The sequence below is a fragment of the Anastrepha obliqua genome, chromosome 5, assembly GCF_027943255.1.
Source record: "Anastrepha obliqua isolate idAnaObli1 chromosome 5, idAnaObli1_1.0, whole genome shotgun sequence".
In the NCBI taxonomy this organism is placed as follows: Eukaryota; Metazoa; Arthropoda; class Insecta; order Diptera; family Tephritidae; genus Anastrepha; species Anastrepha obliqua.
Window position 1 is genome coordinate 60,878,891 of NC_072896.1, and position 23,778 is coordinate 60,902,668.

General features: G+C 34.3%; 2 protein-coding genes across 3 annotated transcripts in view; both read right to left on the reverse strand.

The window, feature by feature from the left end:
- Nucleotides 1–10,421, reverse strand: part of LOC129249464 (CUGBP Elav-like family member 2) — a 205,847-nt gene extending 195,426 nt beyond the window's left edge. The window contains exons 1-2 of one of the 2 annotated variants that reach the window (XM_054889292.1): nt 10,284–10,421; nt 9,459–10,200 (exon numbers count right to left, since the gene is read on the reverse strand). In XM_054889292.1, coding sequence (XP_054745267.1) covers nt 9,459–10,030 — 572 coding nt within the window. In that variant the 5' untranslated portion in view covers nt 10,031–10,200; nt 10,284–10,421. Of the gene's footprint in view, nt 1–9,458 lie in introns of both variants that reach the window. The other variant, XM_054889293.1, reaches the window with a different exon arrangement.
- Nucleotides 10,422–21,982: 11,561 nt separating this feature from the next.
- LOC129248793 (protein GVQW3-like) lies at nt 21,983–22,288 on the reverse strand. The gene has a single exon (XM_054888409.1). The coding sequence runs from the start codon at nt 22,286–22,288 to the stop codon at nt 21,983–21,985; it is 306 nt and encodes a 101-aa protein (XP_054744384.1).
- Nucleotides 22,289–23,778: the final 1,490 nt, after the last annotated feature.

Consider the following 23,778-nt stretch of genomic DNA (forward strand, 5'->3'; position numbering starts at 1 on the left):
AAAGGAGGTATGGCAGTCCCCATATAAACCAATTCCTTATTATTGTATAATTTCGATATCATTCATGGGCAGTATTATGATTTCGCAGAGATGTATAAAAAATACCGAAAATTAAATGGGGAGCGGCGCCTCCCATAAAGACTAGTTTTAATATTGCATAGTTTCGAAATTATTTATGGTTGAGTAAGTGAAAGTACTGAAAGAATGTAATCCAACAATATATAATTTCGACCTGCGCACTATCCTACAGATTTGCCATTTGATTGCAAACGACTTCAGTTCCTCATTCAACTTGCATTATCAATAACCATCAACAGGGCACAAGGCCAATTACTTCGAGTGGGCGAATCGAATTCGGAAAATCCGCGTTTTCCACATGGCCATGGCTGTGCTTTCTTGCGTCGGTCAGCCAGAAACTGATTGGTTTTTGCCAAAGACGGAAAAATAAAAAATATTATATGTCCGAAAGCACTTGATTAAAATCTCATTTATAAATCATTACATTTTAACAAATGTACTCATTATAGGTTATAACTAAACAAAATATATCTTTCAGTAAAATTCGCTTTTCTGTGGAAATGACGCGCCGGGTGAAAGCTAGTTTCTAATGAAAATTTGACTGCTAAAGCTAAATTCAGTATGAAAGGAAATGCCTAATTTGGGGTTCAACCGAACTTAACTGTGCATGCTTTAGTAAAATGGCGTAGTCATAGGTATTTATTATTACGATCATATTTTTTACTTTAAGATAGTTTGGAATATTATTCGATTAGTCTTTTTATCAAATTTTAACTCATTTGCAATGTATTTTATGTTGGAATTGAGTGCATGTTTTCTTTATACTAGGAAGAGTTTTTTTGTTTGTAATTATTTGAAAAACAAGGCTTTTAATTACTAAACTAGACTAACGATTACACCAAGTTTTGTTGAGATATTTCGTTTTTGGACGGATTAATACAAGGTGGCGCAAAATTAATCACCCGTCGGAAGATTTATAATTTGTGCAGCTGCAGTAGGTATACAAACAGACAAATAATGGTGCGAATAATGATCAAATTAAAGATTTATGTCATTCTCATTTCTCTCATTTTTATCTACTTATATTGCCTAGAGTATCTGGCCGATGGGAGTCAATGCGTTTACTATTAATATGGAAAATTTGGCCAGCTGCGATCTAATTCGCTTCATATTCAGAATGAAACTAATTGCACTACATATATCCAGTTGGTTGAATTTGAGTTATCGCATATCTTTCTTTCGTACCAAGGCTTCATATTAAATTCAAGCAAGTTCTTGTTGTTCTAAGTTGTGCTGGAAGTTACCATTAATCTCTCGACTTTGCTCTTTTTCAACACTCCTACCAACCTATTTTGGGCCAAACTTAACTTATGTACCAATTGCGGTAAGATATATTAACTTTCATCGTTTTATCGTGTAAGCGGAAGGATGGAGAGATAGACATAGCTAAATGGACGCTTTTCTTCATTCTGAAGTGTTGGCGTATTTAATCTCTATCGATCTTAATTTTATTATGCTAATAACATAGAAGCATCAGTTGAACAAATTTATAATACCCAATTTCACTGGTGTGTATAGGTAAAAATGTAATCATTTATTTGTTTATGATACCAAGAGCATGTGATGGGTTTCCTAGACACTTTAAGTAATAAATTTATAGCTAACTTATTTTTCTTAAGACGAAGTTTTCTCATTTTGCATACCATATATACGCTTCATACATATGTACATACGTACGTGCCTACATCATACCACTGTGGACTGTTTAACAAGGACCCGAAATGTTCCTTGAAGTGTCCTCCCGCTGGTGAGTAGCAAACAATAAAAGAAATAAATTTTTATAGTAAAGTATAAAAAATAATACACAACGGTTATCGCAGCCTGTCATTTTCATAAGAGCAGCACTTTCAGATTTTCAGAAATTTATATGCATTTGAATGTACGTCTGTGTGTAGACACATAAGGTCGGTATGCTTTCTATGGGTAGTATTCATATATACACATACGTTTGTGTGGAATGGTATATGAAATTGGCCCCACTATGAAAAGTATTTTATTTGCTTTAAATTTATTAGTGTAGTTTTTATAGCACACCGAACTGGAGGTACACTGGCAAAATGAGGGTACATAAACTCACTTATGTGCTCTCGGGCATATGGATAATCTTGCAATTTTGTGGCATTTTATGTAGGTACTCATATACTTATACATACACATGCAAATGAATATATACTCATATGAGTGTATGCATATTTTTATTGTGACCGTATACATGTTATGGCTCCAAAACAGCCAAATCAAAAACAATATGTGGCAACAATAATGTCAAATGTTATTACACATTAAATTAGTCAGGCGTAGAATAACACGTCGTGTGCGCAACCATAACTCACGCATTCCTGCACATTTAAATTATATAAAACTATTGTATACATAAACGCGGTACAGTTGAAGGGACTCTGCGAATAAGTATTCAGTAAAATGTCGCGTGTCCTCTTTCCTACTTCATACATACACTTACATTTACACATGCATGCACATATGTACATACGTTGGATAACAATTTCATCATAAATTTCGTCATAAAAAACTCTGAAAGTAATTATATCTTTAATTCGCAAAGTATACTCGCATATGTGTGTGTGTTTGTATGTATGTACAAGAACACCTTTATCGATCGCGGTTGCGACCACGGCACTCACTGCATGTTGAAATATTGCATTCTCTAATTTTTCTGACAACCATGTAAGTATGTATATTCAGAGAAGCATGTTTTATGTACACATGTACATAGGTACATAGGTATGTATATATACATTTACGTGGGCAAATTATGGGGAAAATAAAAATTAGCTTAAACCTCAAGGGAACAATCTATTTTTAAGACAATTAATTTTGTCCCCATCCTTCCGCTAAAACTGCCAAGATTTTCATAACTACAGGGTGAACGATATGAAGTATTACCAACTTCACACTGCTTCACACGAACGACTTCATGTAGAAACAATTGCAAACAAGTTGTTGAAATTTTTTTATTTTCCAAAAAACAAAAAGTGCGAAACAGGTTTTTTAATCAAAAATTCATTACTCAAAAACAACTCATTTTAGCTACTGGGCATTTAGCTCAATTGAAGTTTGAGGTGTCCTCTTGATTTGGAAAAAATTATAAAAAAAAAAAATACACTTTTTGACATATTGAATTTCGAAAAAATTTAAATTTTTTTTCTTTTTTGCTAAATAAAAAATTTTCGACCACTTTTTTGCAATTGTTTCTACATGAAATCGCTCGTGTAAGTAATGACGATCATTTTGAACCCAGAATTAGTAAAATCGGTTCATTTTGTATAAGTTACGGGCATTTAAAAAAAAATTGTTTCTTACATAAATAAAAAAATTGATTTTGAGCCAAAAAACAAAATTGGCGATAACTCTTGAAAAAAATTTTTTTCGGGCGAACAAAAAAATAAGTGTCTCATTATTTTGACCAGAGAGCAACATATTGGAGTTACATCGAAATCGAAGAACATGACCCGAATAGCCCGGTTGAATTGAAATGGAAAGCATCATATGCGTTTAACGAGCTGAAAGCATTTGAGCAAATCAAATGTTTCAATGAATTTTCAACACCTTTAAACTTTCATATTCTTGTTATGTATTTTATATTTCTCCTCATGGTAGAAATATCAGACAAAGGATGGTTGGGTCTTATTAACATCAAATATTAATACAAATAACTTTACTCATTTTAAACATTTTTAACCCTCTGCCCGTCGCGTGGGGCGAAAAAAGTCCTTTATTCTGTGTGGCTCAGATATTACGTCGTTATTATGAAATACAGTCGTTTAAAATTTCATCGTTTCCTCGTTACCTACTACTGTTTTGGCAACAAGAAGCTAGCATTAAGTGGTGTTTAGACGAGGAAAATAATGACGAAATAATTGCCGGCATCGATGGTGCACTTCTTGGTGTTGTTCCACAAATGGAGCGACCTACCGTTTTAAGCCGACTCCAGACGGCAAATGGCTTTTTGATGAGAAGCTTTTCTATGGCATAAACGCACTCGGTTGCTTCGCCATTGCTTGCCAATCCTGTTTATCGTTTTGCTCTTTCATGCATGGAGATTCGTACCTAGGCACTCCCGAGTGGTAGTCACGCACCAATTCATTCGGCTACGTTTGTCGCATAAAAAACTCCCAGAAATTATTGAGTTTTACAATCTTACTAAAAATGGAGATGCTGTCGATAGACTGAAACTTAACTATTCAGTAGCCCGTTCTTATTCCAGGAGGCCACTTCGTTTATTTTTTCAATGCTTGATATTGGTTGTATAAATGTTTAAATACTATTTCGACACTTTGCATACGGAGAAGAATATAAAATGCAAGGATTTCATTAGCGTTTGATATTCTCCCTAATTGAAACTCATCTTGCTTATCACAGCAGTGGTTTCTCATTCAGCGTTTTACACAATGCTCTCACGAACAAAAAATATACAAACAAAAAAAGCCTTGATGTAAATTCTGTCCTCGGAATTCAAAGAGAACATATTATATACAAGCTGATGTGCCCATTGCAAAAAAAATTATTTGTCCTGGTCACTGCCAAACAATTTTCATGGAATGCGTAGAGTAAAAATCTTCAATTTCGGTCAGAAATTTGTATGTTTGTTGTTGCTTTTAGCAATAAAATATATGTTCATATATGAGCCCTTGATTTTGAAAGTCGACTAAGTCATATTTTCCTTGTTTCGAGATAATTAGAGTTTTGCGTTTTTAAGGATTAAAAATATTTTTGCACTATGGAAAATGATTTTTCGACAGTAAAGTAGTGCCAACAAACAAGAATTTATTATGGTTGTGAAATTTATAACCATTTTTAACTGGATATGTGATTTTGAAAGGTTGCAAATGACTTAGTCGACTTTCAAAATTAACAGAATGACTTTATAAATGACTTATTCCAAGGAAACATTTTTATTAGTAATTAACATTTTATTCCAACTCATTTCATTGTAACAAAGTAAATTATTTGTTAATACATATTTAGGGAAGTAAAGTGTTTGTGAAAAATTGGTGGTTTTTCTTTTGTTATTGGTCTAATAGTTGTGTACAATGGAGGCAAATCAATATTTTTGTATATTTTAGGTCTTCCTATTTTAGGTGAGAGGTCTAATATTTTGAATTCGGAATTGTCATCTAAGGAAGTTTTATAAAACATCTTATATGGAGAATTTTTTAGAAATCTGATCCATTGAATTTTTAGCCAAGACACAGCTTCTCCATTGGTGGTTTTCTTTCTATTATTCGTTGAATCTTTTAGTTGTTTTGTCGAAATGAAATTTTTCTAAGCCATTTGTACCACCAAAAATGGGTTTTTTTTTTTACATACTTCTATTAAATTATAATAATGCTCAGGTATGTATAAATAATTCGATTTTTTAATTTTAGTTTCTATCATACCAAAATCGCAATCATTTGGCAAAAAAGAATGGCCGGATACCATAAATTTATAATCAACCGTTTCAACATTGTTATCAGATGACTGTACAATTTTTAACCAAACTAAAGCTATATTGATGTTACGATTTTGTCCTGTGCAGGCATCACTGTAAGCTATGACGTGCTTTTTAGTGGTAATGTCCTGAATGTGCTTTAAGATGCAGGACGCAACTTCCTGTGATCCTCTTGAAGCGATTGTTTCATCCCATACATACATTTTAGCATTTTCATTGTGGAAATTATGAAACCCCAAATTGTATACATACATGTTGCGCTTATAATAAGCTACCGAAACAGAAAGTTTTGGATACGAAGTGCTTTCTGTAGATCAAATGTGAAACCGTAATATTCACTCGGGTTATCTTTTGCTTTTTGTATGTCATCTGTTAAACTTTTTCTGGCCTGTTCGGCACTGATAAGATGTGAATCCCGAATTTCCATAAGATGCAACTTCTCGTCTTCGTTACTGGATGCTTCTATTTTTAGTTTTAGTGAATCACACTTTTGGGAAGTGTCTTCACGAGGAGTATGAAAATTTAAGTTGAACTCCGTATTGAAAATTTTCCTGTAAGTCCACACACGTGATATATTATTTTCATCACATTTTTTCACATACAGCTCATACATTTTTCGGATATCTAAGTCAGCACTTAAATACTTTCGACCTGAAGTGTGATGTGATCTCGTGTAATGGCTCTCACATGCTGGAAAACTCAGAATATGTTCTCGTACCACTTTAATTTTATCTTCATCTGTTTTTCTAGATGAACCAAGCATTTTGCCACGTAAATCCATTCCAGGTGATTTGGCATTTAAGGCACCGTTTAATCTTCCGTAAGATATTTTACAAGTATCCAAAAAAAAGTTCTACAAATGGAAACTTCTGAATTCCGTAAATTTATATGATACTTATAACTACATTTTCTCATATATCCTTCTTCATTTCTGGGCCGTCTTTGCTTTATTGATAGTTTTCGAACCAAACCGTGCAGAAACAAATTCTGTTTTTCAAAACTTGCTAATTTCCAAAAAAAATCAAAATTTGCTTTCCTATCTTCATATCCAATTGCATTTATACATTGTTTGGAACAACGGCAATCTTTATGTTCGAAAAGTTTACCACTCACAAGCTTAGACTTTTTTGTTTCATATTCCTCTCCACTATTTCTCTTCATTTTTCTTATATTTTGTGCATAATTAAGTTGATTTCGGCTCCTCTTTCTTGATTTCATTGTGATTTCTTCCATTTGTAGGGGTTCCGAATTCACTTTCACAGTATCAGTTGATTCATCTGAAGACGATATTGCTCTTATTCGTTTCCATTTCTTGGGAGCATTACTTACACTTCTTCGTCGTATAATGTCTACAATTAACTATAAATAGTACGTTTTTACATTTAAATGATTACTCGATCATACCTGAATTGTTATCTGAAGGCATTACAAAATTATTATTTATTTTCCAAAATTTCTCAACGAACTGACTTAGTCGACTATCAAAATGAACAGTTTCCGTATTTTGTTTAACAACCAAAAAATACACTAAATTTTACGAGTTAATTTTCATGGCATATTGCTAATCTCTTCAGATTATGTTAGTTCATTAGGATTAGATAACAAGTAGCTGATAAACTCGATTTTTTAAAATTTTGACTTAGTCGACTTTCAAAATCAAGGGCTCATATGAATTCGTTACCTCTGAACTTTTTATAAGTTTACTAAGATATAATTTATGGCGTCTTTTGTAAATTTACTTTAAATGCGAATAAATGTGTTTTGTTGAGTAACTGAAAGTGTTTTTTATTTAAAATACATCTAAATCAAATTTTTGTTAAAGTAAGCTAGTAATAAAATCTAAAATATTTTAAATGCAATTAACTCTGTGATAATTAAAAGACAGGTATGCTTGGTGTAATTTACTTTATTACTAACAAAGTACCATATGTGGACTGCAAAGCGTGATATAGACGGCTGAGAAAAGAGCTTGATTTAAGATGTTTGATACAATACATCAAAAATTTAAATTTGGGGTCATAAAGGCCCCCACGCGATGGATAATGATAGTAAAAGTAATTTTTAAAATAAGTGTAGTTTTATATCATGACATAGTGATTAATGCCTAATTAACTCCACTAGCCAACGACTGACTTTTCGGCCGGCACCACACAGGCAGGGTTGCCAAGCGTAAAACATGAATGTGAAAATATTGGGAAATCAAGTTTGAAAGTTTATTGCTTTAATTGAACGCATGGTATTCTGGATTTTGGTATGACATAAAACTTTCGATGTTCGGGAATATATCATTTCTCAAGGGCATTATTTTGTTAATCCCCTTTTTTCTTTCTTCATACGGAGCCTAAATCAATAGATAATACATTAATTGAAAGGCAGAAATTAGCTCTATTTGATAATCATAATGCAATTTTTTGTTTAGTCAAAAAAACAAATTTGTACTATGACACTAATGTGAACGTCGGTTTGCATTGATTACTAGCATGTGGTAGAAGCACAAATACACATTTGCTCCCAAACTCGTATTTATTATAAGTGTCACAGCGATTCTGGTTTCGAAGATCTAGTATAGACCACCAAGAACAAATGAATTCCGTCCTGAGAAAAATCTCATAAAAAACCCTCTGCCGTTTGGAGGCGGCGGAAAAGTGTATTATATGTATATTTACATATATATTCTTTTTTTTAATTTACGTTGAATCGAAAGTTTGAAAACTTCATGATAAAGGTATAAATATTGGTGTTTTTATTGTAAACTACACATGGGAATATTTCTACTTAGGTATATTACCGTCGATAAGATAAATTGATTTATAACACTTAGAAGTAGAGTCTGGAATGATTTGTCTGGGCAAAAAAGATGTCAATGCGCTATCGAAATCAGCCAACAAGCGGACAATTTTTTGGAGCGTGTGAGACAACACGTATAAAGAAATATTGTTAAATGTAGCATTGCATACAAATTACGATTACTAACAAGAAAATATCCTAATTAAGTTTTATTTTGTTGCGCAAGAGGCGGAAGGGTTTTGCTAATAGCAATACTAGATGGATCATAATATTTTTCCAGTCTAGAATTTGTAGCACTAAAAGAAAAAGTGCTCTTCAGTACCAAGAAAACAATTAAAAGAGACCATTGAAAATTAAAATATGGAAAAGTTAATAAAGAATAGAGAAATTTTAAATGCTTTACATTTTAAGCGTAACATTCCAATTATTGTCCTTTGGACCAGCAGTCGATATACCGTGAGCCAATACACTTTACAAACGTTGCTTTATTTAAACCTTGCTGACGTTTTTATAAAGTGAAGTTTGTAATAAAGTATATTCATATAAACTAAAATATGTGGCTTATAGCGAATTCTACAACAAATTGTTCTTATATCTATATTACAATATCGTAAAGTATGGGAACTAATTACGAAAATATTTTTCATTTCATTGTCATTGTCATTGTCATGAAACTCACGAAACGACTCTTAATAATAAATTGGTTAGTTCCAAATTTTCACAATGAAGCCAAAAGAAATTATTTCTGCTATCCATGTGGCTTCTCATAGACGTAATCTGTTTAAGGATTTGTGATAGGTAGGAATGATGGACTTAGAAGCATTTTCGTGTTTAAAAAACCCATCTTATTTTCTTAGTTGATCGAAATTTCGTTACATTTCTAAATAAAAAGCAAAATGTACTGATCAGATAACGACAATTTAATTGTGGTTTGAGGAAAATGCGATTTCATTTTGTGTTCCCAGCGGAAAATTAAAAGCACTCATAAATTGCACGCATACATATTTATATTGTTATGTCTACTTGTATGATTCTATGCAATATAAGGGTGATGCATCTACGCATGTGTGTGTTATAAAAGGTTAGTTCGGTGAAAGAGGCCAATTGTTTTGCTTATATTCTGCTTCTATGTTATACTTACTTCTCCTTCAGGCAACTGCGAAAGTCCTGTTGTGAATCGGTTTCCTCCGACGATTGCTGCGGATGTAGTAACAATGATTGTTGCTGCTGCAACAACTGTTGCTGAAACAACTCATGTTGCTGTTGTTGCAATTGCTGTTGCTGCTGACAAAATGTCTGCAACTGTTGCTGTTGGGTTGGTGGTATGATTTGTTGCAATTGCATTTGTTGTTGGTTCTGCTGAGCTGGCAGTTGCTTCTGATATGGGTGTATGCTGTTGTGATTGATGTGGCACAATTTATTGCAGTTGCTATCCAGTCCATTGTAGTGATTGCCATTGAAACGCTGTAGATACTGCTGCTGCTGCTGTGGTTGTTCCCTTGCCGTTGACAGGTGTGATTGCTGCAATTGGTTGACTGTCGTCGCCGATAGTTGTTGCTGATGCTGCTGTTCTAGTTGCTGTTCCGCAATGTGTGTCGCTGAGGACTGGTTGGTGTTATTTTGTTGCTGTTGAAGCTGTACCTGCTGGGACGGACTATTTTTGCCAGAACCTGGTGATATTTTACCAGCTAAAGCATCGAGCGAACTTAACATTATGTTAACGCTTTGCTTAGGCGCTCAATTTTTGTGTTTGCGTCTGTCGTGTTGGCGAGCGACGGACAGTAAATCTTTCCAATGATCAATGAATATATTGTTTTCTTATTTTAGTCCTCCCTTCAAGCTCATACACCAACCAAACGCAAGCGCTCATGAAATCAATAACGCTGCAATTATTCAAAACAATGTCAATTATATTATTTTCCTTTCCACGAATTCTCTTTTGAATTTCTACGTATTCTTTGCTCACTTAAGGGTTGGGTGCACCGATTTTTTCCCTTTTACCGATTTTTACTTTTAGTTTCCGTTATATTCTTCAGTTTCCTTTTCTAATTTTCGCTTAAGTTGATATTTGTACAGTTTTTAGAAATTTGCTCGTATTTGCTTTTGCCTGAAGGAAAAGTATATAAATTTTGAAATTTTGGTATTAGTATCAGACACATTTAAAATGTAGTTAAAACGGAAATGAGAATGAATGGAAAACTAGCATTGTGAAGTTTTCAAGACCCCCTGTGTAAGCAAGGCTTCAATTCCTAAAAATAATCGTTTGCCTTTGATGAAAACTGTTTTTAAAGTGGTATTTTTAGAAAACACAAGAAAGTGAAAGAGTAAAATAAATAAAATGATTTTTTGGTTCTATCTAAGGAAGCAATTATTGAACATATTTATTGGCATGTAAAGCTGCAAATAGTAAATGAAATGATTAAATTTCATTAGTTATTTAAATACATTTTTTTATTGCTATGGACCGAAACAGTCTACGCGTGACTGCAAGTCAACCAGTTAAATCACATAGTTTTTATCCGCACATATTTTTAGCAAGCATCGCGGAACATTTTTTTTAAATAAGAAGTTGCTGAAAATTGCAATTGAAATTGATTTATTATATAGAAATCACCATCGTGAATTTTAAGAGTTTCTAAGTTGGGTCACAGATAATAAATGCCAATTAATTTTTATACGGTCAGACGATTTTTATATGACCAATTTTCTTATGTAATCATTCAGCATCCATTAAAACTGTGTATACCGCAGGGATGTGTAATTGATTCCTTTATCCTTCGTTAATTATTTTTGATAAATAAAACAAGTTTTTTTATTTATTTATTTATTTATTTATTTATTTATTTATTTATTTATATATCTAAGGAATACAATTATATTCTTATTAGCTATGCGATTATAAGTAGGGTCTATGAGTTTGTATATGACTTGGGAGTAAATTTTTCAATGCCGCTCCAGTAAATGACAAGTCGACATCTTTGATATTATTGAGTTGCATTCATAGCATAATTGAATTTGTTGCAATGAGTGCATTCATAGCATAATTGAATTTGTTCAGTTGCACATGAAACATGTCAAAAGTATATTGAAAAGTAATCTTCTTAAGATATCAGTGCAATCAATTTCACTGTTAGCACATTTAGTACAAAGGAGCAAGACAAGAATATTCTTCTACTGTGTAGTGATGTTAAATTCAAAAGCTGACATCGAGAATCGTATGAAGGCAAAGAAGGATCTGAAAAGTTCAGCGGTCGTAACGTAAATTTTATAAAAACTTTTTGTATGCGCTCAATCTTTTTACTTAAGTCGCTCAGAAAGGCCGCCAAATAAAAGCGGCATATCCATGCTGTGTACAACTTCTTGATGGTGTCCATAAGAATCTGAGAAATGTATACAATTACGCCGGGCAACGGCTAACATAGCGTAAGCATTCGGAATTTAATAATCTATATGGTTACTGAATGTGAGTTTAGAGTCGAAAAATATTCCTAGATCTTTAATTTGGACCCCAGTTTTCAGTTTAGACCCTGAAATATCATATGTATAATCTATCATCTTTGATTTTCTTGAGAAAACTACTTGAAAGCAATTGTTTCAGTTCAAATATAAAGATTTTTTTCGCACCAGGCATAAGCTCTATCTATGCAATGTAACTGAATCTTCAACATTCGATGTGGTGGAGTAAATTTTAAGATCATCAGCGTAAGGGAGAAATTCCGAAAAGTGAAGGCATGAAGTTATATCATTAATAAAAATTATACTAGCAGCCGATACCTGGAAAGGACTATACCTGTGTTTTCAGTGCAACTGAGCAGGTCTTACTAGATAAATATGATACTGTCAAAGTTAGGAAGGTGGAATGGAGTCCGAAATACGTTAATTTACTTGCCAAATTGTATGAGAGATCCTATCAAAAACTTTCGAAAAGGCAGTGTAGATGGTATCTACTTGATAAGCAGTCTTAAAGCTATCGATACGGTCTTTAGAAAAACTTGCAACGTTTGAAAGCGTAGACCCTCCACTAATAAAGCTATGTTCATTCGGGCTTATGAGGCCATATACAGAACAAACCAGCTTTGCCTTAACAACAGTCTTAAATAATTTCGATATTGTTGTAAATTTCATAAAAGATCTATAGTTTGTGGCGTCATTATGATTACTTTATATTTCCAATAAAAATCTTTATTACCAAAAAGATGTGAAAGCGCGATGAAATCCGTTATGAATACCGTTTGGCTAATAGTATTTCAACAAAAATATTTCCATCAGGTATAGAACTATGTATTACGTATTACTTCAAAACCAATCGGATGTGGGGATATCACATGCATACACACATGTGTAGCTTTACTAATATGAATTTGATTTCATAAAGATTTTTTTTTTGATTATGAAACGAAACTCTGATATATTGGGTAGTCGAAAAAGTCTTTTCGTATTTTGTCAATAGATGTCGTTGGAGTCATCTATCTTCAGTGCTACCAATCACATTGTGTCATATCATATGGTGTTAGAAAGGTGACATTTGAAGCTTCATTAAACCGAAAAAAAAATTAAATTCGAAGAAGTTGAAAAAAAGTTATAGCTGTTCAAAAATGAGTGAAAATAATGAGGAAATTCGCTATATTTTGAAATTTTTGTATAAAAAAAGAAAGAATGCCACCAATGAAATTTGTGAAGTTTACGGAGACGATGCTGTATCAGTTCGTGTAGCACAACAATGGTTCGCTCGCTTCCGTTCTGGAAATTTCGATGTGAAAGATGCACCTCGCTCCGGTCGACCTATCGTTGAAAAAGTCGATGAAATTATGGAAAAGATAGATCAGGACCGTCACATAAGCTGCCATGACATCGCCAAGGCACTAAACATTCATCATTGAAAAAAGGCTGGTTACAAAAAGAAGCTCGATGTTTTAGTACAACATGAATTGTCTGTGAAAAATTTAATGGACGGAATTAACATCTGCGATTCTTTGCTGAAACGAAATGAAATCGAACCATTTCTGAAGCGAATGGTAACAGGAGACGAAAAGTGGATCAAATACAACAATAATGTGCGAAAAAGATCATGGTGCAAGGGTGGTGAAGCTCAACAAATGGTCGCAAAGCCAGGATTGACGCCTCGAAAGGTTATGCTGTGTGTTTGGTGGGATTGGAAAGGAATCATCCACTATGAGCTGCTCCAGCCTGCTCGAACGATTGATTCTACACTTTACTGTCAACAACTGATGAGATTGAATCAAGCAATCGAAAAAAAACGGCCAGAACTTTGATGACTCGGCAAAAACTAGGAGAGCTTGGCTGGGAAGTTTTGATGCATCCACCATATAGCCCTGACCTTGCACCATCGGACTACCATTTGTTTCGTTCAATGCAGAACTCCCTTAATGGAGTAAAGTTGGCTTCAAGAGAAGCGTGTGAAAATTACTTGTCGCAGTTTTTCGCCGAGAAACCACAAAAGTTTTACACGGATGAAATAATGTCTCTAGAAGAAAAATGGCAAAAAGTGGTCGACCAAAATGGTATATATTTGGTTTAATAAAGTTCATTATAAATATAAAAAAAAATGAGTTGAAGTTTGATTAGAAATACGAAAAGACTTTTTCGACTACCCAATAGAAGATAAAGAAATTGTATTTAATACATTCGCATTAGTATAAATTTTACATTTTAAGTTTAGATACAGAAAGGAGAGTTATACTGTTTCACTATGGAGTGTGTGAAGAGGAAGTTTTTTTTATAGATCTCGTATCCGATTTTTCACACATATTCATGAATGACCACATTTTTAACAAACTGAAATATATTTGCGTAAATATTACACATCGTGTGTTCTTAAGTGCACCATCACGTTTAATAATTTGCTTAATAATTTTAGTCAATTACATTACGCTTCGACTGCCAAATTTTACACGTGTGGTCTGGAGAATTAACATTTTCTATATTTCTATTTTCATAAAATTAAAAAAAAATTTCAATAAGAACATAAATAACTAAACAAAACACAAAATAGTTAGTTATTGGATAGGTGTAGTACACATGTTTAACTTGGGTATAGAATTCGATATCGCTCATATACTCACCATGAGTACTATGTTTGCAGCGATCTATTCTTTAGAGCCAACGAAGGCGACCGAAGTGTGCTGCGCTCCCACATCCATCTGTTCATCGTTACCGGAACGACCCGGATTTATATCCTCAGAAATTAGAGAAAACCTATTGCCGTAGACGAATAATTCGTCAACTAGATTATGCGGCCTCCCACATATGGGCGCACACAAGAGAGTTTTTGAGCATTCAAAAGATCGTATTACTGGATAATCCGCCTTACAGCCCTGATTTGGCACCAAATGATTTCTTTTTCCTAACATCAAAAATAAAATGCGAGGTCAATGGTTTTTAGCGCCGTTGAAGCCTTTAAATAGCTCGTTTTGGAGTTATCCACTGCTGAGTGGCGAAAGTGCTTAGAAAATTGGTGTAAGTGAATGCAGAAGTGTGACTTCCGAAAGAATATTTTGAAAAGCAATAAACCCATTTTCTTTACTATTTTACTCTGTTCTCATTATAAGGCGCAAAGTATAAAATACAGCCCTCGTACGCTTCGCATCTTCTGTGCATTAGTGGGCGCGTACGTGTATATAACAATCGCACCGCAATTGTAGCGAGTGGATGTTGAAGTACGAGGGGTGTTCAAAAAGTATCGCGAATTTTGTGTTTTTTCAAAAATTTTTATTTATTCAATAATATCTATTTTGTCCCCTTCAAAGTAATCCCCATGAGGTATTATCCAATCTTCGAAACACTTCAAAAAATCATTTTTTTTTTTTATCTTGTTCAGCTCCTCCTTTGATGCCGTCTTTATCTCTTCAATCGTAGCCTAGCGTCGTCCTTTCATGGGACCTCTTCAGTTTCGGGAACAAGAAAAAGTCACTGGGGACCAGATCTGCGGAATACGGTGGCTGTGGCATCATTAGTGTGTCGTTTTTGGCCAAAACTCGCGCACAAGTAAAGATGTGTGAGCAGGGACGTTAACGATGGTGCGACCGAACTTGGCGCGCTTTTTTCGGTCTTGGTTCGTGCGGCAGCTTCCATTGAGATGATTGAGCTTTGGCTACCACGTCATAACCAAAAAACCACTATTCGTCACCAGTTATGACCCTCTGGAGCAAATTTGGGTCGTCGCGGACAGAGTCCAACATCTCATAAGCAATGTTCAAGCGATGCTGCTTTTGGTCAAAATTGAGCAGTTTTGGTACGAATTTTGCGGCGACTCGTCTCATGCCAAATCATTGAAAAAATCGAATGACACGAGCCAACCGATATGTCTAGATCCTCAGCAATTTCTCTAACGGTGATTCGATACTTCATTTCGTTTTTCACACAAAATTTGATACAGGTTCTTTGATCCATCTTTTTGAATAGGTAAAAACCGAAGACGAGCTGAAAGACGTGCAAGCAAAGCAGCTGTCAACAATTATCTGAACATTCAAAATGGCCGAACTCGCCGGCATGAGTAAAAGACATGAGTACCAACATGTCGTCAACAAAAAAATTAAAATTCGAATATACGTAACCTGCGAAAATTCAAAATTCGCGATACTTTTTGAACACTCCTCGAATACTCGTATATATTTAAGCACAGTTTGAGTCGACAATTTGCTTAACTCAGTAAACTTCCAAATTGTTGTGAACTCACAATAGGGCACATGGTTTTCGTTCGTTTATACAAACAATCCAACTCTCGATTCACAATACTAGTTTACTAAAAAGAAGTTATAAAAATATAATTCACATGTGAGCCCTGAAAGGCTTGTGTCCATATGATCATCCTTATGTTAGATATATAATTTTTTCCCCCACAAGTAGACGAACTGGCTGTCTTGCGCTAGCTTTCAATTTCTTAGTTGCATCGTTGTCTAAAGGGAAATTCGAAAAGCATGTGCACAGGTGCTGGTATGCAGTGAGCTTAAAAGAGGAGCAAAAACCGAAAAAAGAACTTAAAATATATATTTACCCATACAGTTTGTCAAGAAAATGTTTTGTTATACCAAATTATACAAGCCATTTGCACCTCTTTAACTAAAACTATCGGCTATTATTGAATTGGGAGACCTTTTCAAAATTATTTCATTAACTTACATAGCTTCCAGTAATTCGTAATAGTCTAAGAGCTGGGTACATGAAAGTGCCCTCATCAGGTACATGGCTAATTTATATTGAAAATAATAGTATTAGTGTAGACGAATATAAAAATGAATGTCTGCCATTGCAAAACTGGGGCGCAAAGGGGGGATACGCAGTGAAAGGGGTGAATTTTGGGTGGAAAAAAATTCATAAGGTACAGGTATTCTATGTACGGGAAAAGTTTGGTTATATATTTGAGAAAGTGTAAAAAAAATTGGCAGACATTTTGCGAGGGGCTAACTCGCCGGCAGACGGCGCTGAAGATTGCAAAAATTAATTAAAAAAAAGTCATAAGGTACATGAATTCCAATTATTGTATTTTAAAGTTTAAACATTCCAAAAGCCATTTACAAAATGGCAGACAAAAAAGTGAGGGCTAAGGCCACGGCAGACGACGTTAAAAAGTGCGCTACACGTCAACATTTTTAGTCACATTCGCAATCGGAATCTGATTCGGACGTGATATCTCCTTCGCTATCGCTATATTCATCTTCATTTGATTCGCTTTCGGCACAAAGCAAAATGATTTTTAGACATTTAATAGAATGGAATAGTTATATGTTCTGTGGATAAATATATTACCTTCGTTTGTTCCAGGATCAATAATATCTTGTATTGTACTAGGCAGCTGTGGTCCGTCAAACCATTTAAATGTATACTTTCCCTCTACTAATATCCATCCGCAAGTTTCTGGTCGTAAATATGATAGAATTTTCTTATGAGCATTTTTCCATATTGTAGCAATACATTTGGTCCTCAATAAATGCTGCGTTAATTCAGCCTGGATAGGAGGCAAAGTGGATGAGTCAAAATTCTGCAATTTTTTTTTCTGGAAAGGTTCCTCCAAATCGTTGACCTTATAGGTTTTTAAAAATAAGGTGAATCGTGCATCATTTACGGAGCTCAACAGCGGAAAGTTGTTTAAATCACAGATAAACTTTTCAAGAATCGGGAAAACAGCGGTTTCATCACAGTCTTCATGTCCAATTTGACCGAATGCTTTTTGTAAGTCTTCATTTTTCTTTAAAATCTGTAAAGGACGTTGCTTTCCCTTGCGAAATAATGCGGGATTAAAATCGCAGCCAGTCAAAGCATGAAATCCTGGCAGAGATTGACACATTATCTCGCCTAACTTTTCATGCAACGTCGATACGTCAATTATTCGTTGCTTATTCCAAACCTCTGTTTGAATATAAACTTTGCTATTGTGTTGTACGTGAATCATATTAGCCAACATAATAATTAAAATATCCGTATCTGAGCATTTTATTAGAATGTTCGCTGTTGACTCGATATTGCACGCATGATATACTATTTTTGAATCCGCCTCTTCATGCAAATCGAAAGTAAACTTATCACTTTTTGAAAATAATATGCTTTCATTCACAGCTTCATATTGATAACAGTTATCAAAATTGAGTAGCACTTTTTTATTTTGAAAGAATGGAATTAATTCTTGATTTTGCCAGTTGACGATTAAAAATTTCACGAGTGCCTCTTTGAAAAAGCTATTTCGGAGTTCTTTATTAAAGTCTGATGGTCTTGATTGTTCAGGTCCAGAAATCACGTACATACGATTACCAGAGCAACCGCTTCGCTGACATCTTTCGTAATCTTTGATAGATGGTGACCAATATCTATCAAAAATTACATGAATTTCACGGGCTGCATTGTTAGTCACCATTTGAAGTATTGTTTTGGAGATACTTCCGAATGTTTTTGGTAAATCCTTGATACAATGTATGAGAAAGAATCCGTCTATTAAACAAATGTCAGTGTAGCTTGGGGCTGTACTTTGAACATCTTTTTCCAACGACTTCAACAAAACAGATTTATCTGTTTTATAAATCGATCCATCTAAGTGACACATACACATTGGAACGGGTGTTAGAGGATAAGTCAATATTTTTTCAACATTAGCATTGTCATTCATTGAAATAGAGGTTGTCTGTAAAGTCGGTTTACTGACGATAGTTTAACGTGACAACGTCATAAGAAAATACTGATGTAAGGGTTGCAATTTTCAAAACAAAATTTAAATTTTATTTGTTTGATAGATATTTTGTATGGATATAGAGGAGGAGGTAAATGGAATGGGAATGGAATAGGTCAAGTTACATTTACACAAACGTAAAAAATTACGAAACTTTTATCAAATTCATGAAAGATATCTTCAATTTCGATTGTGCATCAGACGTTAATAAGTCAACAACACTAAGGGGCACCATCATCGATTTGCCTTTTTCAAGACACTTTACACTCGAAACACTCCATAAATATCGATAATAATTCTTCTGCACTTAAATATCAAGAATGTGACTAAAAATGTTGATGTGTAGCGCACTTATTAACGTCGTCTGCCGCGGCCTTAGCCCTCTCTTTTTTGTCTGCCATTTTGTAAATGGCTTTTGGAATGTTTAAACTTTAAAATACAATAATTGGAATTCATGTACCTTATGACTTTTTTTAAATTAATTTTTGCAATCTTCAGCGCCGTCTGCCGGCGAGTTAGCCCCTCGCAAAATGTCTGCCAATTTTTTTTACACTTTCTCAAATATATAACCAAACTTTTCCCGTACATAGAATACCTGTACCTTATGAATTTTTTTCCACCCAAAATTCACCCCTTTCACTGCGTATCCCCCCTTTGCGCCCCAGTTTTGCAATGGCAGACATTCATTTTTATATTCGTCTACACTAATACTATTATTTTCAATATAAATTAGCCATGTACCTGATGAGGACACTATCTATGTAGCCAGCTCTCCGTCTATAACGGTAAACTGTTCGAATCCACAAAAGCAAGCAAAAATAAAAATGCAAAAACAAATCAAATACTTATCTAAACTGACAAGGAGAGTTTTACGTATCTATTTTGGGCACCGTTTGCTAAAGTGATTTGATATACAGTTATCTCACTGAGTTGTTACACACGCGTTAGTCATCAATCAGTCATAAACCGATCGAAAGACTGATTTGTTGATCAAAGTATCAAGCCATACATGAATTATAAAAAACACAAAAATGCCCGGAAAACGGATATCATTTGAGTCGATCAGTCGGTCTATTATAATTTACAATAGGAAGAAGTGTACAACAGTTATCAGAACTGTTTTATTTAACCCGGCAAAGTATTTATAACATAATAAATCGTGTAAAAAATGGAAATAAAATGGAGCTAAAATCTGTAAGTGGAAGGCCGTGGAAAATATCTGACCACGTCGATCGTATTTTATAAAGCAAAGTAGCAGAGAAATTTCGCAAACGTCGCTCCTTTTTATTGAAGTAAAGTATTGGATACACCAGCGCAAATGTCGGCTAATTTGTGGGCATATTTGAAGCAAAAAGTACCAAAAAATCACTCAGTAGGTCGAGCAGAGCTAAAACGTATTTTCAAGGAATGGCATACGTAAGATACCTCAGGACTATGATATTTTAAAATTTATTCATTCTATGAGAAGCATGCGCGAAGGTGTTATATGTAGATGCTCGGAGTAGTCATGCAGAGTACTGATTTACATTTCATTTGTTTAAACATATAACTTAAAGCTAATAACTGCAAATGCAAAAAGACATTTTAGACAGCTGTGTTTAAAGTGTGTTTAATTTTTACTCTTTTTTTTGTGTTGCTCTTAAATGGAACAACCGCATATTCTATTATGGGCTCGTGAATTGTTTATATTCGTCAAATAAAAAAAAGATTAAAATAAAAACCACAAAAAAATACATATTTTCTTGAGCAATATTCCTGAATCTCGATAGATTAGTAAATGTCAAAACATTTTCTCGACAAACTGTATTGCTTACTTAAAGAATAAAGTGAAAAATAAGAGAAATTTCTCGGCTGGAAACCTCGAGTCTTTCCCGCGCATAAAAGCTTCTAGCTGGGTAATTCTCAATCAGCATTAATCATATTAAGGGAGGGGTCTAGGGTTTGAGCATTTTTTTTAATGAATTTTTGAGACTTTGCTTTAGAGATATGAATAGTGAAAATGTATTAAAACTTTTTGTACATTATAAAGCATCATTTCAACAATATTGTACTAAATTTTTGTAAGAAAATATCGGGAAATAAGCCGGTGAGGTAACTTTTCCGAAAACGCCTTTTCCAAAAGGTGATTTGCGGTGACTATCGTATCTAGCTGTAGAATCACCTGAAATAAAAAAAAACAGAATTATTTGGTTAAATTATCACCAAAACCTCCCCCCCCCACTGGCTTCGATTTTTTTTTTTTTAATTTTTACGTTGCCAGCGGGTTTTTGAAGCAAAAAGTGCGATTTTCACTGATTTTTTCGCTGTATAAGTGGAAACCGCCCTTAATGTAAAACAAAAAAGTGAAAAATCTCTCAGTGGGGGGGAGGTATTTTATATATAGAAGTTGTATACCAAATTTGAAAAGGATCGGTTAAATATTGTTGAAGTTCTAATAGTCACGGACTTTGAAAAAGTGGTTTCGAGAAAAACGCGTTTGAAAAAAACGCTCCGCTCCAAACGCTCGCAGCTGTCGCAGAGGAGTGGGGACAAAAACGTCTATAACTCCAAAAGTTTTGCTCCGATTGAGCTGAAATTTTGGGACAATATTTTTGAGATGATTTACTATAAGAAAAAGCTATTTCCAAAAAATCGATTTTTTGAAAGTCAAACCCTAGACCCCTCCCTTAAACACTTCTTTTACAAATTGTATCTACACAGTATGTTCAATAAATAACATAACTTTTCAGATGTAGAATAAAACACGTATCGTACTGTGTTTGAAAGTTATTTTTTATTCAAAATAGTCTCCATTTAACTCGATACATCGTTCAGAACGATCAACCAATTTCTACATGGACTTTTTTATGTCATCTAAGGAAATGTTCTTTAACACCTGCGTCCCAGCTGCTGGAATGGCTGGAATATTATCATAAAACGCACTTGTCATGAAAGTTTTCAATTTAGGGAACAGAAAATAGTCGCATGGTGATAGATCAGGAGAATACGGAGGGTTATCGATGACACAAATATATTATGTTTTTGCATCAAAATTCACGAGCATTTTTGGTTTTGTGAGGTGGTGCATTATCAAGCAATAAAAACAGCTGTTTCCCCTCTGGATATTCTGGTCTTACACGAACAATTCTTGACCACAAACGATGTAAAACTTGTAAATAGTATTCTCCATTAATATTTTGACCTTCTGCAACAAATTTCTTGTGTACAATACCCTTGGAATCGTAGAACGTGATCAATATTGTTTTGATTCTTGACTTCTGAAAACGCAATTTCTTTGCTTTTGGCTCCCCTTTCGTCTTCCATTCTGCAGATTGACGCTTAGTTTCAGGGTCATATTTGAAGCACCATGTTTCGTCATCAGTTATGAGCGAATCAAGAAAATCTGGACCGTTTTCAGCTGTTGAAATGATGTCTTTAAAATGCTCTACACGAGCGATTTTTTGATCTTCATTTAATTGGTGTGGAACAAAGCGTGCACAAACCTTTCTTTAGCCCAACTCGTCAGTTAAAATTTTCCAAATAGTACCAGTAGATGAATTTAATTCTTCAGCCAACATTCTTACAGTGAAATTTCCGTCAACAGCAATGATTTCGCGGACTTTTTCCACCAATTCAGCACGATTACTTGCTTCTGGACGACCAGGTCTTTCATCATCATTCAAATCTTCACGACCATTTTTAAATCGTTTAAACCAATTATATACATTTAAACGAGCTAAACAGCCATCACCATAAAGTTTTTGCAATGTTTTTCCAAGTTTAATACAGAATTTAATATTTGCTCTTTGCTCCATTGTATTTTTACGACACAAGCACGAAACATACTGTCAATAAAAGGCGCGTAACTTTTTAACCTGTCAAACGCTTTACATGAAGTTGGTTGCGGTTGAAAGCTGACGCTCGTACCTTTTCAATATGATCAAAGTTTAATAGATAGCTCTACGTGCTTCATGATTTAAATAAAAAGTTCTGTTATTTATTGAACATACTGTGTATATTACATGTATAATTGTATGTATATAATAGCCGCTTACACTCTTTTTGGGTGTTTGGCCGAGCTTCTCCTCCTATTTGTGGCGTGCGTCTTGATGTTGTTCTACAAATGGTGGGACCTACGGTTTAAGCCGACTCCGAACGGGACATAATTTTTTATGAGAAGCTTTTTCATGGCAAAAATACACTTGGCGGTTTGCCAATGCCTGCCGAGGGGCGACAGCTATTCGAAAAAACTGTTTCTTCATTTTGGTGTTTGACGGAGATTCGAACTACGCACCCCAGAATGGTAGACACTCGCGAACGCATTCGGCTACGGCGGCACCCAATTATAAGTATAATTGCCAATTAAATAATCACTAGCCATACCACGCCACACCTTCAACGAAAATGCTCTTGTATGGCTAAGTTCGCGACTGAATTGCTTTAGTTCTTACCGTACTAACTTCCTGATTTGAGTATGGATTGAGAGATGTTGTGGAACTCATATAAACTCAAAATATAATTAAGTTTAAGCACATTTCAAGAAAAGTATAATTGAAACTAAGCTTTTCAATTTCAAAAAATCGCGTTTCTACCAAAATATATAAAAAAAAGAAGGAACGAGAACCACCATTGGTTTTAAATTCACTAGAAGCACATCAGATTGGTACTGAAGCATTTCACTGCAGATTGGTGACACGTACATATATGTACACATTTTTATTTGCATCGTTCACCATATGTCTGAGGCATGACCAAAACCAACACCGGAAGTGAATACGATGGCTCTTGAAGAATATTAGAAATTGTAAAAGCTTTATAAACAAGAACACAAAGACGAATGTAAACGCCGACAGACAGATAGATCTACACATATGTACTTTGTACATGTTTGTTTGCATTTACATGCATGTGCTAGTGTTTAGCCCAGTTTAGCCCAGTTAGCAAAAGTCACCAAAGAGTTTAAGAGCATTTGTTAAAATGTTATTTACTTCAGATGTTTGAAATAAAATGTAAGAAAAAGAGTTATGGTCTCTTCAAAGTTCCAATTCATAACAAATCAGAAATCGTAAAACTATTGTAATATATAAAAATTGCTAAAAAGAAATATAGTCTTAGTCATTATATTTCTTTCACGACAATTATAGACATTTAACAAAAATTGCTTTGCGTAAGCAGCCAAACCAGCAAACGCTAAAGGAGATGAAAGTTGTGGATTTCACTGCGCCAATAATTTATTTTCACCTCTTTTTGTTTAAAAAAAAATCATTAAGGAATAGAACGTAGGTATTACTTAAGTAAACTATTA